The following is a 13,904-nucleotide window of genomic DNA, read 5'->3' as shown; positions in this document are numbered from 1 at the left end:
CCTGTCACATCAGCAAAGAGCCGTCATGATTGCTGCAGCTGACCCTATCCTCGCACCCGGGCCCAGGCAACAGAATGCCAGCAGTGAGGGGACAGAGGAACAGCACTACACAGTCACCTTCAGCAGCCTGAATCCTCCTAATACTTTAGGGACCTTGACGCAGGCACACCAGGATTCCTGGCGTAGAGGATGGAGAGAATTTCAGGCCTAGCCACTATGACGAGGGAGAGCTGGGGACTGTACTAAAGATAACTTTAACTTGGGCATAAACGTGAGGCTCAGAAGGCGCACCGGGAAGCCAAGTAGGGCGAGTACGACCTCCTCAACGGGAGTGGCAACTCTTCCTATTGGTCATGTGTATGCTTGGTGGCTACTTACATCTCAAAAGGTTGCTAAAAGCCACCTCACTTCCCTTTTGTTAAGCGAGTTTATAGGCTGGCCCCTTGGATGGAATTCTAATCTGATAAAGCAAACTCAGATGCCACTAAGGGAGCACAACGGGCTTGGTACTTGCCCTCTACCTGTAAACGGGGTTTCTGCTCAGATGACTGAGAAGGGAGAAAAAACGCCTCTGACAACTGTTAACCGGGCTGTGCTGGGATTTCGTTCGCCTTTCAGTCCTGCCTCAGAAGGTGCCCAGCCCCAACGTAAGGAGACAAAGCCGGGCCAGACCCTGGGCGCGGACCTTGCCCTGGGTACTTCAGCCCGCCAAGCAGCCGCCACACGGACGCGCGCACCTCCTGGGCCCTGGCACCGCCTGACGTCCCGGCTGCTCTCACCTCGCCGGCGCCAAGCCCGCCCCATCCACCACTTCCTCCCTAGAGCACCATCCTTCCGGCAGGGCTCCTTGCTGATTGGCTGGCCGGAGAGGCGGCCGCTGGGACCTGCTCGGCGGCCGCGCTGCTTCTTGTCGGGCCCTTCGGCCTTGATCTTTCGGCTGCGATCTCTCTGTGGTGCTGGCCACGACATGTGGCGCCTGGCGGGGCTCCTGGGGCGAGGTAAGGGTCACCTGCAAGGCGAGTTCCCACAAGCCACGGCCTCAGAACTGCAACGAGCTGCGCCCCGCGGGCCGACGGCCGCAGCGGCAGTAGGAGGGGCCAGATGCAGGGAAGGCGGAGCCTGGAGCCCTTGGGACTTGCGACGTGGTAGGGCACAGTGGGGGGAGAAGGCGGGGCTTACATCCAAGGAGATGGGTGGGGGCGGAGCCTATAAAGGAAAGCCAATGGAAAGAGGAGGAATTTGGAGACACGTGCTCAGTATAGTGAGAATGCGTGTTTATAGGTTTATGATTCTAGAACAAAGTCTCCGATGAGTTTCTTCAAAGTCATCGTGCTCTTATTCTGAGGGGGTCTTACCTCATTAGTTCTGGGGTCGTGGTACCTTGGGGTCCCTACTAGGCCCAAGATTTCTGTCTGTACCCTGATTTAAGAACCTCTGCAAGGATTAGGGGCGTAGGCTCAGTGGTAGAGGGCTTGCCTAGAATGCTGGAGGTCCTGAGTTCCATCCCCAGCATCAGGAAAAAAAAACCACAACCTGCACAGGTAGATGTCAGTGATCCCAGGGTTTCTGGGGTAAGGCTCCCTCGCTGGCTGGAAGGAGGATTGTTGAGGCCATCTTTATTTCAACCCATCGCTCTTGGTGTGCCTAATCCTTGTTGCTCCCACAGCTCTTCCCCGCCTGCTGGGACCTGGCTTCCGGGAGATAACACCCAGGCCCACCAGTTCAGATGGGCCTCAGACAGTCTTCGCTACCCCGCTGCTTTCTAGACCCAGCCTTGACAGGTGAGAGACGGACACTCTTGTCACATGTGGCCTCCTGCTCCCATTCTGTGCAGAACTTAATAGCCTCTCATTGTACCATTTAGGTCAGCCTCTTATGGTCCAAGGAGGAACAGAGACCCAAACACTCTGCAGGATGCCATCTCATGGGTAAGGTCTCCCCAGCTCTGACTTGTCCCCGTGTTTTAAGCTAAGCTCCGTCTTACCACAGCGTCGTTTTGCCTGCTTAGACCCTTTTATTTTCGGTCACTTGCTGGCGCGTGCACTCAGCATGCATTTTTTAGGCCCCTACTCTCACTTAACACTGCCCTGGGCTCCAGGGATACCAAAATGTGCATGGGCCGTGGGCCCTGCGTCTGCCATGCTTACAAACTAAAAAGGAGTGACAGACCGTAAGTGATTGATTGAAGAGGACTACAGAACACCAGGCCCAAGTGCCATGAAAGTACATGGTGGCCAGGAGAGGCTCCGGCCCATGGTGATTGACAGGCAGGGGCTGTGTTCCCGACATGCTGCTTTCTTTCCCAGGGCACCCTGGCCGTGCTGGCCCTACACCTGGCGAGGCAGATCCACTTCCATGCTCCCCTGGTAGCGGGACCTCAGCCGGCTGAACGCTGCTCTTGGCAGAGTCCCCTGGGCCGCTTCCTCTCCTCTCCCTGGCGGCACCCACACTCCTGTGAGTTCTCGATCCCCAAGGGGCAACTGGGTCGGGCTGGGAGTTTCTCTGGGCCACACCTCAGGAAAGAGCCATCAGCAGCTCCTTGCCTCTCCTCTCTGAAGAGGAAGAGGAGTGTGGGGAAGCGCTATCCACACTGGGCGTGGGCCGTGCCTGCTCCTCAGTGTCCTTCTGCCACCTCCCAGAGAGGAAGCCCCACACCTAAGCTACTTTAGACCCTGGGTGTGGCTTCCTGCCCAATCCTCAACCAGTCAGGTTCCGTCCTGCAGTCATCAGTAACCGAAAGTACTGAGTGTATATTTTGGGTTGTGTGCAAAAAGCTTACAGCCACATGACTGACACTCTGCAGTCAGCTTTTAAGAATTCTAACCCCCAAATACTGCTTACTAGCCACTCTTGTGTCCCTGAAGAAATCAGTTTTAGTCATGCCTCAGTTTCTTTATCCATAAAATAGGGTAGTAATAAATGGACTTCCCTGGGAAGAACAAATGAGTTGATATGTGTCAAAGACTTAGCATGTCGTGTGTACTTGGTCATTATTGGTTGGAGTATTAGTTTTTGTGTTAGCATTAAGCATGAAGCTGGGTGCTAGGCTACGATAGTGAATGAGGTAGGTACTCCCTGCCACTGGGAGAATTCAGGTGATTTGTGCTCAGGATGGGAGGTCAGCATGAGTGTGGATCCCTGGAGAGCAGTGGTTCTCAACCTTTCTAATGCTACAACTCCTTAATGCAGTTCCTTATGTTGTGGAGAACCCCAACTGTAAAATTATTTTTGCTGCTACTTCATAACTGTAATTTTGCTACTGTTTTGAATCATAATGTGATTACTGCATCTTAAGCCACCCACGGGTGGAGACCCACAGGTTGAGAACTGCGGCTGCTGTAGAGGGAGACCAGCAGAGGGGTGTCAGGAGTTTCACAGTTCTTCCTCTGGCCTCCCAAACCTCAGCTTTTTCTCACCTGACCTTCTCGGGGGCTCTCTCCAGCACTCCGGAGGCACGTTCTTCCCAGGCCTGACTGCCCCGCCCCCACGTACACTGGCCTCGGGGAACCAAGGCTGCGCCAAGAAGAACCCTCAGCTCAGCCACAGAGCTGCCCTTCAGACAACTCCCTGAGAGCTGACCCTCTGAAGCTACCTAAAGAAGGTACAGCCTCACCTAATGCCTGTGGGATGGAGCGGGGTGGATGGACCTAACACCACAGGAGAGGGAGGGGCTGGTAGATTTTTGCTCTGTGTGCCCAGGTAAGTAGCTGTCACCCCAGCAAGGCCTCTTGCTTTCTGGGGTGACTGAGAGGTACTAGACAGGGCAGACTGGGAGAGAAAGGAGAGAAGTCACGTCCCTCTCCTCTCCCTGACCTCCTGGATGTCGCCTCTCCTTTACAGAGCCCGGTGACTTTGAATTCCTGCGTAGCAGCGGGGACTTCACATCCCAGGCAAAGGCAACCGAGACCTGCCTCCTTGGAGAAGAAAATGTATGGCCCAGGTTTGGTGCCCTGAATGCCTGCTCCACTCTTGGGGCTGGTGGAGCTCCAGGTGAACGTACCTTGATTCTGCCTTCTGTTTCCTCCCCAGGAGCAAGACAAGCCCCAGGCTCTTCCCCTGGAGGAGGCTGTGACTTCCGTCCAGCAACTCTTTGAGCTCAGTGTTGCCATCGCTTTCAACTTCCTAGGTACCTGCTTCCCCTCCTCAAGGCAGGAGGATGAGGGATGGGAAGGGCATGGGGCGGGGGGAATACGGTCAGGGTAGAGAGCCGTTTGGCTGTGTGGCGCACACTTTTAGTCCCAGCACTCGGGAGGCAGAGGCAGGAGGATCTCAGTGCGTTCGAGGTCAGCCTGGTCTACAAATTGAGTTCTAGGACAGCCAGGACTGTTACACAGAGAAACCCTGTCTCGGAAAAAGAGAAAGAGAGAGAGGTTTAAACAAGAGGTGTATCTTCTATCAGGTAGACCAGATGTGGCATGGTGGTTCAGTGGGGTCAAGGACCCATCCTTACTCTTACATGTTCAGCCAATCTTAAAACTAGCTCTCTAGTTTTCTGCTAGGGGAGCTTGCCCATCTCCCTGCCCCCCAATTCATGTATTCATTTATTCAGCAAGTGCTGAGCTCTCATCTTGAGTTCAGTATTAGTCATTCCAGCTCCTGCTCTCCTGTGTATATTCTTGGCAGCTGGGAGGAGAGACACAGTAAGCTGGAGGACCACTCCTTTCCTTTAAGGGCATGACCTTGAAGTTGCCCTTTATAGAAGTAGGCTTATGGCCATCTGTTCTAGAGGAGGCGAGAAATGTAGTCTTTGGCTGAATGGCCATGTGCTTTCTTAAACTCTGTCCGTGTAAACAGTAGAAAGGGGACACCCAGCATTCTCTGCCTGGATGAAAAAAGAGCAGGCTCCTGCCATTTGCAGCGGGGCCCCAAGTGCATAGTGGGAGCGAACCCTCATCAGACCTGGAGACTCCACAGGACTTGGCCATTTGTCCTGGTTCTGCGTGTCTCAAGCCATCTAAGGTAGAGCCCAGTATTCCCGGCAGCACCTGTTGGACCTAGTAGTTGGCTGGGTGAGCGGCTAGGGTTCATTCGGAGCAGGTTCACCTTTGCTATCCCTACTCTAGGTCCTGGAGATGTGGTGATTCTTTACTCTCACGGTGTTCACATGTGTTTACATGTGACTGGCCAGGTACAGTGCAGGCAGATCTCTATATGAGTTTAGAGCCAGCCTGGTCTACAGAGCGAGTTCCAGGACAGCCAAGCTATACAGAGAAACCCTGTCATGAAAAACAAAAACCAAGCAAACGAAAAAGAATCTGAGATGATATTACAAAGAAATGGAGCAAGGGGTTGCTTCTCTAACCCGGGCAAAGAGCAACTTTTCACATAGTTATATGCTAGAAGGGACCCTTAGCTAACCCTGGCTGACAGAGGCAAGCTGCTTTTGTTCCCATCTGGGGAAAGCTGTCCATCAGAGGGAGAAGCGAGCAAAGGTGCTGTGACAGCATTGAGTTCTCTGTTAAGGGACAAAAGAGGTGCCTGGCTGGACCTAGCCATCACAGAAAGGACAGAGAAGTAGCCCGGAGCCAGCCCAGGTAGGGTCCTGAAACCAGGAAGAGAGCAGGGATTTCCTACGTGACACAGGAAACCACTGGAGCAGGAAGAGGGATGGTCATGAGGTCTGACTTACTCATCCAAAGATCTGTGTGGCTATTTCCAGATCACCATGGATTGAAGGGGCCAGAAGGGAACCGTGAGACCAGGCAGGAAGACTTGGCTGAGAACTCGGCAGGGTGTGATAAGGGCTTAGCCATGGCTGGGGGCTGCAGTGACCAGAGGAGTAGAAGGTTCAGGTGGGGTCTTCTGCCCCTCGAGCCTCCTCCTCGAGGACTCTGTGAGCCCTGGATGGGGGATTCTCAGGAGGAAGGGAAGTGAGTTTTAACTCTGCTTGCTGAATGGAGTGTGGCTTTTCCCCTGGTTGACTCTTTTGTGATTTTTTTTGAGGGCAGGCTCTTCTCAGACTCCTCTGGCCCATCCCCCACTCATACATTCATTTATTCAGCCAGAGCTGAGCCCTGTGGCACAGCACAAAGGCAGCAAAAGCTATAATCATATTTTGCATTTATGTAGAATTTTCATCCCATGCAAAATTACTTCTCCCTTCTTGTTCTGCCTGCCTCGAGGATTTTACAGTATAATTGAGGAGACGGGGCTTATTCTTTTGTACCAGCTGTGTCCATAGACAAAGGTTTGGTATATTAGGAAAGTCCTAAAAAGAGTTTAAACCCCAAGTGTGGTCTGAAGGTTCTAGAGTTGAAACAATGGGAGGCCTGGAGATAGAGGCAGAGCACGGGTCTCGGGCAGGAGCCAGTTTGAGGAAAGATGGAAACCGGCATCCTGCCTTACATTTCCTATCTCCTCAACGCCTGAGAAAGCAAAGGGCCTGGCTTCGGTTGATGTCAGCCAGACTTCTGTAAGGCTCTTCCTTGCCCCAAAGACTAGCTAAGCAGGTTGGAGAGATGGCTCAGAGGTTAAGAGCACTGACTGCTCTTCCAGAGGTTCTGAGTTCAATTCCCAGCACCCACATGGTGGCTCACAACCATCTATAGTGAGATCTGGCACCCTCTTCTGTCATGCAGAATACTGTATACATAATAAATAAATAAATCTTTAGAAAAAAAACTAAGCAAGACCACCTGTGTGGCGCAGGTGCGCAATAGGACTCCTCTCTAAGCTGACATAAACCCAGGAGTCTCTGGGATCACTTGAGCTGCTGAGCCTCATGGGGAATGGCACTCAAGGAAGCTCCAGAGACCCAGGGCCAGCACTGATAGTGTCTCAAGGTTGCTGCTGTCTGAATACTGTTGTTAACCAGATTAAGAGCCACACTTCTGACAAAGTCTCATTGGTGGGGAAGAGCACAGACCTATGATTGACAGCCCAGGGGAGGGGTTGTTCCAAAGGGCAGCCAGAACTATTGACCAGCCACCTCATCTCTGGCACCAAGCCCCCCAGCCCCGTGTCCCTGGCACCAGTGAGCCAACTGGAAAAGTAAATGCTGCACATTTATCCGTGTTCATGCATCCAAAGAAGAAGAAAAGAGGGGCTCTGGGAGGAGATGAGCACCTGAGGGTCTGGTGGAGGATGCGGAAGGACAGGGGTGAATGTGTTTATGCTCCATGCTTTCTACAGGGACAGAGAACATGAAGACAGGGGACAACACAGCAGCCTTCTCTTACTTCCAGAAAGCCGCAGACCGGGGCTACAGCAAAGCGCAGTACAATGTGGGCTTGTGTCTGGAGTATGGCAGAGGCACCCCTAGGGACCTCAGCAAGGTACTGTCCCATCCCCAGACCCAGTGAGCTCCTCCAGCAAAGGCATTCATGGTGCACTGTTCTATCTTTCTCCGTATGAGTCTGTTCATACGTAAATGTAATGTATAGGCTGGAGAGGTGGCCCAGCGGGCAAGAGCACTGGCTGCTCTTTCAGAAGGCCTGGGTTCCGTTCCCAGCACCCACATGGTGGCTCACAACTACCTGTAACTCTAATTCCAGGGCATCTGACACCCTCTTTGGCCTCCACAGGCGCTGCACACATGTGACGCACAGACACACATGCAGACAAAACATCTGTGCACACAAAACAAAAATAAAATAAATACAATGTATGCACATGTACACAAACATACATGTGTAAATGTATACATGGTGTGTGTAACAGATCCATGGGGGGAAAACTTAAGAATGATCTTTTTTTTCTTTTTAATTATTTATTTATTATGTATACAGTGTTCTGCCCAGGCCAGAAGAGGGCACCAGATCTCATTACAGATGGTTGTGAGCCACCATGTGGTTGCTAGGAATTGAACTCAGGTCCTCTGGAAAAGCAGACAGTGCTCTTAACCTCTGAGCCATCTCTCCAGCCCCCAAGAATGATCTTAATTGAGCATGGTAACATACATCTGTAATTCCATTACTCTAGAGGCTAAGGAGAAGGGTTTCTATACATTTGAGGTCAGTCTGAGATATGTAGGTAATAATAGGATGCAGGAACTCTACATAAGGACTCACTCTCAGAAATATAATAGATCAAAGATACAAAAAACCCTAATGCTCTTTAGGAGGCAGGGTATGTTGGGGTTTTACATTTGAATTTTGGGTTTCTGGTTTTTAGATTTTGATTTGACAGCATCTACCTGACTAATCTAAATGTATGTATTTGAATGATTTAGGCAGATTACCTGCAGACTGATCATTTCTTCTGTTGTCCCAGGCTATCCTCTTTTACAATCTGGCAGCCATCCAAGGCCACAGCCTGGCTCAGTACCGCTATGCCCGGTGCCTGTTGCAAAGTTCAGACTCTTTGTCAGGCCCTGAGTGGCAGGGGGCAGTGTCTATGCTGACGCAGGCTGCAGACTCCGGCTTGAGAGAGGTGAGTCCACCAGTGGGGTCTATTCTAAGTGAGGTATGCAGAGCCTGAAAATGACTAAGATGCCCTTTTCCTTTCTCCCTGATAGGCCCAAGCTTTCCTTGGGGTGCTTTTTACCAAGGAGCCACACCTGGATGAGCAGAGAGCCGTGAAATACCTTTGGCTAGCAGCCAAGAATGGGGTATGTATGCCATCTCTGGCCCGTGCATATTGGAGATCAAGTCTGATAAGAAAAGGGATTTGGGAACTGTTTCTGAGCTATGGGCTCATGGTACGTTTTCCGGGAGCCTTGAACTAGCCAAGCCACGGCTTCCACTGACCCACTGTGTGATCTTTGACAGGGCCACTGGGGTGCTGAGCCTAAGGGAGGCGGTACTAAGATAGAACTACTTAGACTCAGACATTGTGAAGTGTGGCACAGCAGGACTCCTCTCGCCCAGCCGCCCAGGCACCCAGCCACCCAGCCACCCAGCCTGTTGCTTGCTACACAGTAGACCAGGTTGGCCTCTAGCTCACTGAGATTCACCTACCTCTGCCTCCCAAGTGCTGCGATTAAAGGTGGTCACCATCACTGCCTGGCTGGCCATCACTTCTTAATTTGGACCTGTTTCATCGCCTTTAAAACAAGCATAATAATGCCCACTTTGACTGTCTGCTACTTCACAGGGCTATTGGGCGTATCAGACCAAGGTGACAGGTGTGTCAGGCCTCTGTAAGTTGTACCCATGACTAGTCATTGTGGTGGCCTGGGGAAGTCAGACTCATATGAGAGAGGGACACTTGATTGTCTGACCTGGGTGTTGGCATTCAAGTGGCATAGCCAGCCCCGTTTGTGCCACAGGGAATTGGTTCTGTGGGATGTTGATGAGGAATGCCACAGGAATGATTACTTGGATCTCAGGAGCACTAAGTGGAAATAGTTGTTTTGTGTGTAGATAACCTCACTTTGAAATGCTAAGGTGATCCGTGGTTCATGGATTGCTGTTGTAGCTGGAAGGGTCAGGAGTTCTTCAGGCAGTATGCACGGTGTCATTTCCCTTGCGTAGGATACTATTGCTTCTCTTTGTTCTCTGACCAGCATACTGATAGCATTATTGCATCGGATTTCTTAACCTCAGCCACTCTGTGCAGCCCATAGTACCTGTGTTCCTGACAGAAGAGGACAGCTAGCAGCAGCCAGTAACTCTTCCTCCTCAGGAGGAGTAGGCTGTCCATATGCCGGGTACACCCTGGGTCTTCTGGCCTGCTGGGGATACCCGTCCCTTGCTGTGGAGCGCTGTGTTAGTCACTGGGGGCTTACACTGAGTGGTGTTGCAGGGGTAGGGTCTTACGTATGCCTGTTGCTATGCTCCACCCTGGTCTGCAGCTCAAAATTTACGGTATTTATTATGGACTTTGGCCTTCGTGTCACTCAAGTGGGAACAGAATATGTGGCAGACATTTGTGGGACACAAAGGAGCATTGGGACCGTGGTTGGGACTCCATAGAATTCTTTTGATTAGGGAGTAAATATGCTAAGAGCTCTCTGGTAAGGGAGGAGCGCGCGGCGGTGTGAGAAGCTGGAGGGGAGTATGATGGTATGATGCCAGCGCCGCTGACCTGAGCACTTTCCATACGGAGCAGCCTAAGTAGGTAGTGCTTCTGTTACCCTGTCCCGTAGGCGAGGAAACTGAGGCACCTAGGTTGGAAGCCAGGAGGGCGAGCTCTGCAAGCCAGGTTCCTGAGGCCTACTTCTGTCTCATGGAGGAGTGCCCGTCAGTGAGGGGCCAGGCACAGGCACGCCTGGAGAAGACGCGCCTGTGCTGTGCCTCTGTTCCGCTGTCCTCTCAAGTGGCCCTGGCTTTGAGAAATCTCTCTGTGCACTGGTCTGCTCTGTCAGAGGCCAAAGCTTGCCTCCCAGTGTCCTTCCCATCCAGGGCCGAACCCTTCTGCAGTCTTGTTTTCAGCCAGTCCCAGCAAGAGAGGCCTTCACACTGGTGGGGTCGAATCTCCCTAGGCAAAGGGACCTAACTCCTTGGACAAGCACTGGGCCTCTAGCATTTCATGGAATGCTTGGAATGTGGCAGGCTGCATGGGCGAAGGCGGGGCAGACCTGCCTGACTCCGCCTCACTCCTGGCTCAGCTTGTCTGTCTTCTCCTTTAGGACTCTCAGAGCACATTCCACCTGGGAATCTGCTACGAGAGGGGTCTTGGTGTTCAGAGAAATCTGGGCGAGGCTGTCAAGTGCTACCAGCAGTCAGCAGCTGTCGGGAATGAACTGGCCCGGGAGAGGCTTCGAACCCTCTTTAACGTGGAAGCAGCAGGTAATGCAAGCTAAGGCCTGGTTCCTTCCAGACTCAGTGCCCTCTAACAACAAAGGGTGGTAGCCCCAGGTCTCCTTGTTAGTCCTGGCCCCAGTGGTAAAGCCCAGCTTGCAGAGTGAGATAATTTTGTGTTTTGACCTCTTCTGTCACTGAACTGGGTCTCCATTCCCTTCAGCCTTGGTCTCTTCTCTGACAATCAGAGGAACAGTAGAACTTAAGTCCTTAGCTTGTTGCAAGCACTATACTTGAGGAAAATAACAGGTTTAGCACAGCCTGTCATGGTGGTGCACCCCAGGAGTTGCAACATTTGGGATGCTGTGACATACACCGGGTTGCCTTGGGTAACATAGCAAGACACTGCCTTTAAAAAAAAGGCATAGCATAGTCTAGCACACAGTAAATATCCAGTAAACCAGTAGATGATGGTTGCTGTCATGATTTTTTGGGGAGAACCAATGTCTTGAGGCTGACAGGTACCTCTCTAGGGCTAGGAGAGTCCCACTTCAGAGTCACTGGGGCTAGGCCCCATTAGCAATGCCAGGGGAGCCAGGCACTGTATGAAATCCCTGCCCTGCTACACGCCTTTAATACCAGCACTTGAGGCAGAAGCAAGTGCATCTCTGAGTCTGAGACCAGTATAGTATACATAGTGAGTTCTAGGACTATGTAGAGAGACCCTGTCAGGAGAACTGTCTGAATAAGCGTTGCTGTCACCTTTTTTTTAGCCCCAGGGCCCAGCGGCCTGACCATGACAGGACTGAAGTCTTTCTCCAGTCCCTCCCTCTGTAGCCTGAACAGCCTGCTGACAGGTGCCTCGGGCCTCCCTCATGCCTCCAGCACGGGGAACCTTGGCCTCCTCTGCAGAAGGGGCCGTCTTGGAGCTAGCCGTGGAGCCCCCAGCAGGCCTATTCCATCCTTGGAGATGAGTCTCGTGAGACTGGGTTTCGGCTAAGGTGAGATCAGATACAACCCTGGCTGGGCAGAGAGTGTGCTGGAGGTGGGTAGCAAAATTGAGTGTTAGTGTCCCTTCCTGGAGTAGCAATTCAGCTCGTGCTCAGATGCCCACCTACTTGAAGTGCATGGCTAATCAGTGACTTTTCCTTTTTTCCACTGGGTAGTCTCCCAAGTAGCACAAAAAAAATTTCACTCAGTGACCCCCCCCAAAACCCCATTTGTCACCTTTGCCTTTGTTTTTGAGCAATAACTAACCTTGTTCCTGTGCCTCAGTTTCCCCACACTCAGTTTCCAGCAAGCCTTGATGTGTGCATGCCCCCGGTAGTTGACAAGATTTTACTTGGCATGTAAATCAAGATGGTTTACTTTATTTAGTAATGTGTTTAATATAAATGCCAAGTATAATAAACAAATTGACCTGTAATTCTTTCGCGCTTATGTGCAAAACTAACCTTAAAATATAAAGGAAAGCAGGGAATCGACTTAAAACAAAACATCCTGTCAAATGGAGCACAGACCCAGAAGGTGACAAAAGTGTGGAGGTGTCCCCATGAGTGCCTGAAGCCTGGGAAGCTGAGTGTCTCCAACTCTCTTGCCTTGTTCATCTGCAGTGGACTCGTGACCTTTTTCATCTTCGATGTGGAGGGGGAGAGGTTGCCTGATGCTTACATGTGTCTGTTTGAATATTTTTCAGATCTCCTCCACCTTAACTATGGAGCCTGAGAGAGAGTTCTCAGAAATATCACAACTTGATTCCCAAAGAAGAGCCCGTTAGCTGCTCACCTTCCTGGAATCCTTCAGCACCTCCCCGGCACATAAAGGAGAGGAGCGCTGTAATGGCCTCAGTTCTGGCCTGGCTGTGTCACCTAGAAGCAGTGACCTGATTTTCTAACACTCTTTTCTCAATCGTAGACCAAGGACAGTAGCTTGTGTCCTCCTGCCTTAAAGGACTGAGGCGTAGCCGTTTTGCTGTAGAAAGTACCTTAGTCCTTGCTTAGGTTCCCGAAGGGAGAGTGATTGATAACCTCAGTTCTATGGCCTTAAGAGTTACCAGCTGCCATGTGTGGTGTGCACGCCTTTAATCTCAGCACTTAGGAGGCAGTGACGGGGGATCTCTGTGAGTTCAAGGCCAACCTGGTCTCCAAAGTGAATTCCAGGACAGCCAAGGCTACATAAAGAAGCCCAGTCTCAAAAAACAGAAACAAAAAAGAGACCTGAATGAGGATCAAAGCTGACATCACAACTCCAGCCAAGATTGCTGGTCTGCCAGTCCACACTGCAGCATCATTTGAAAACATTGTCATCACGCTGCAGGTGTGGAGTGTCGGTATGGAGTCAGAGAGTAGAGACCATGAGTCCTTTTGAGGAAAGGTCAGGTAGGAATGTATGAGTGTTTAATAAAACAGATGGTGGGTTATCTCCTCACTCTTGCCCTGGGGAGAGCCAGGAAGATGGGCAGGGGAGCTGGAAGCTGAGACTCCATCCTCATCTCTAAACTCTCCATTAACCAATTTAAAGGGTCTGAAAAGCTCTCCAAGAGCGAGACTTAGGAAAAAAATGACTTCTGAGTCAACGCTAATGACTCCAATTACTGAATTTGTGAATAGCTGTTCCCTGGCTTCTGGAAATTAGCCCAAGTTCAATAGCAGACATGTGGCTGTGGGTATGGGGTGGGAGGAAGGGAGGACCAGCCCTCCCCCACCCCACCCCAGGATGATTTCCTCACCCAGCCAGCATGGTCAGTTCAAAGATGGGAGGGATAGGTGCGTACTCTGTCTTCTGCTGCCCACCCTACTCTGCTAACATCTGTGGTCTCAGCTATGCAGTTCTAGCGCCTTCCTTACCCTGAAGCCCCAGTGCCTCCCCTGCTCCCCGCTCCCTTCCCAGATTTGCCATACATGCCATCCTCAGGAGGCCCTATTGGATACCTTGTATGACAGCTTCCACAGACTATGCTCCTGAGACATGTTCTAGTACCTACAGCAGAGTCCCAAGCAAGGTGAGGGTTCCATGTTCCGAGTCTGAAGCCTTGCAGTACATACACTAACCGCGATGCAGAAATAAACAAATGCGAAAGGTTTCTGTGTTTGAGTGAGTTTGGGAAGCGCTGCCCGAGATGCCCCTTTATAGATTCACAGTGAAGTTCAGCCAGGCGAACTCCAGGAAGCCCTGCAATGAGAGGGAGGCTCTTGGTTGAGGCAGCAGAGCCCTGGGAAACGTCACCACCAGCAGGAGGCTCACTAAGCAACTCTTAAGTCATTTGCCTGATGCCCCACCTGC

General features: G+C 51.5%; 1 protein-coding gene across 1 annotated transcript; it reads left to right on the top strand.

Moving 5' to 3' along the window:
- Positions 1–840: 840 nt before the first annotated feature.
- Dele1 (DAP3 binding cell death enhancer 1) lies at positions 841–13,703 on the top strand. The gene is made up of 13 exons (XM_013112704.3): positions 841–998; positions 1,667–1,781; positions 1,865–1,928; positions 2,307–2,454; positions 3,443–3,601; positions 3,841–3,929; positions 4,030–4,126; positions 7,132–7,274; positions 8,212–8,370; positions 8,456–8,548; positions 10,511–10,670; positions 11,396–11,623; positions 12,319–13,703. The coding sequence occupies exons 1-12, from the start codon at positions 968–970 to the stop codon at positions 11,620–11,622; spliced, it is 1,485 nt and encodes a 494-aa protein (XP_012968158.1). The 5' UTR covers positions 841–967; the 3' UTR covers position 11,623; positions 12,319–13,703.
- The last annotated feature ends 201 nt before the right edge of the window (positions 13,704–13,904 follow it).

This window comes from Mesocricetus auratus, unplaced genomic scaffold, assembly GCF_017639785.1.
Source record: "Mesocricetus auratus isolate SY011 unplaced genomic scaffold, BCM_Maur_2.0 Super-Scaffold_6730, whole genome shotgun sequence".
Classification (NCBI taxonomy): domain Eukaryota; kingdom Metazoa; phylum Chordata; class Mammalia; order Rodentia; family Cricetidae; genus Mesocricetus; species Mesocricetus auratus.
The sequence above is the reverse complement of the archived record's forward strand: the minus strand, read 5'-3'. Positions and strand labels throughout refer to the sequence as shown.

What these genes read in the sequence shown, in the direction of transcription:
- Dele1 (XM_013112704.3), top strand. Translation starts at nt 968, where the DNA reads ATGTGGCGCCTGGCGGGGCTCCTGGGGCGAG. An exon ending in GCCTCCTTGGAGAAGAAAAT is followed by an intron (nt 3,930 to 4,029) that starts GTATGGCCCAGG and finishes TTTCCTCCCCAG; the next exon opens with GAGCAAGACAAGCCCCAGGC. An exon ending in CCCCTAGGGACCTCAGCAAG is followed by an intron (nt 7,275 to 8,211) that starts GTACTGTCCCAT and finishes CTGTTGTCCCAG; the next exon opens with GCTATCCTCTTTTACAATCT.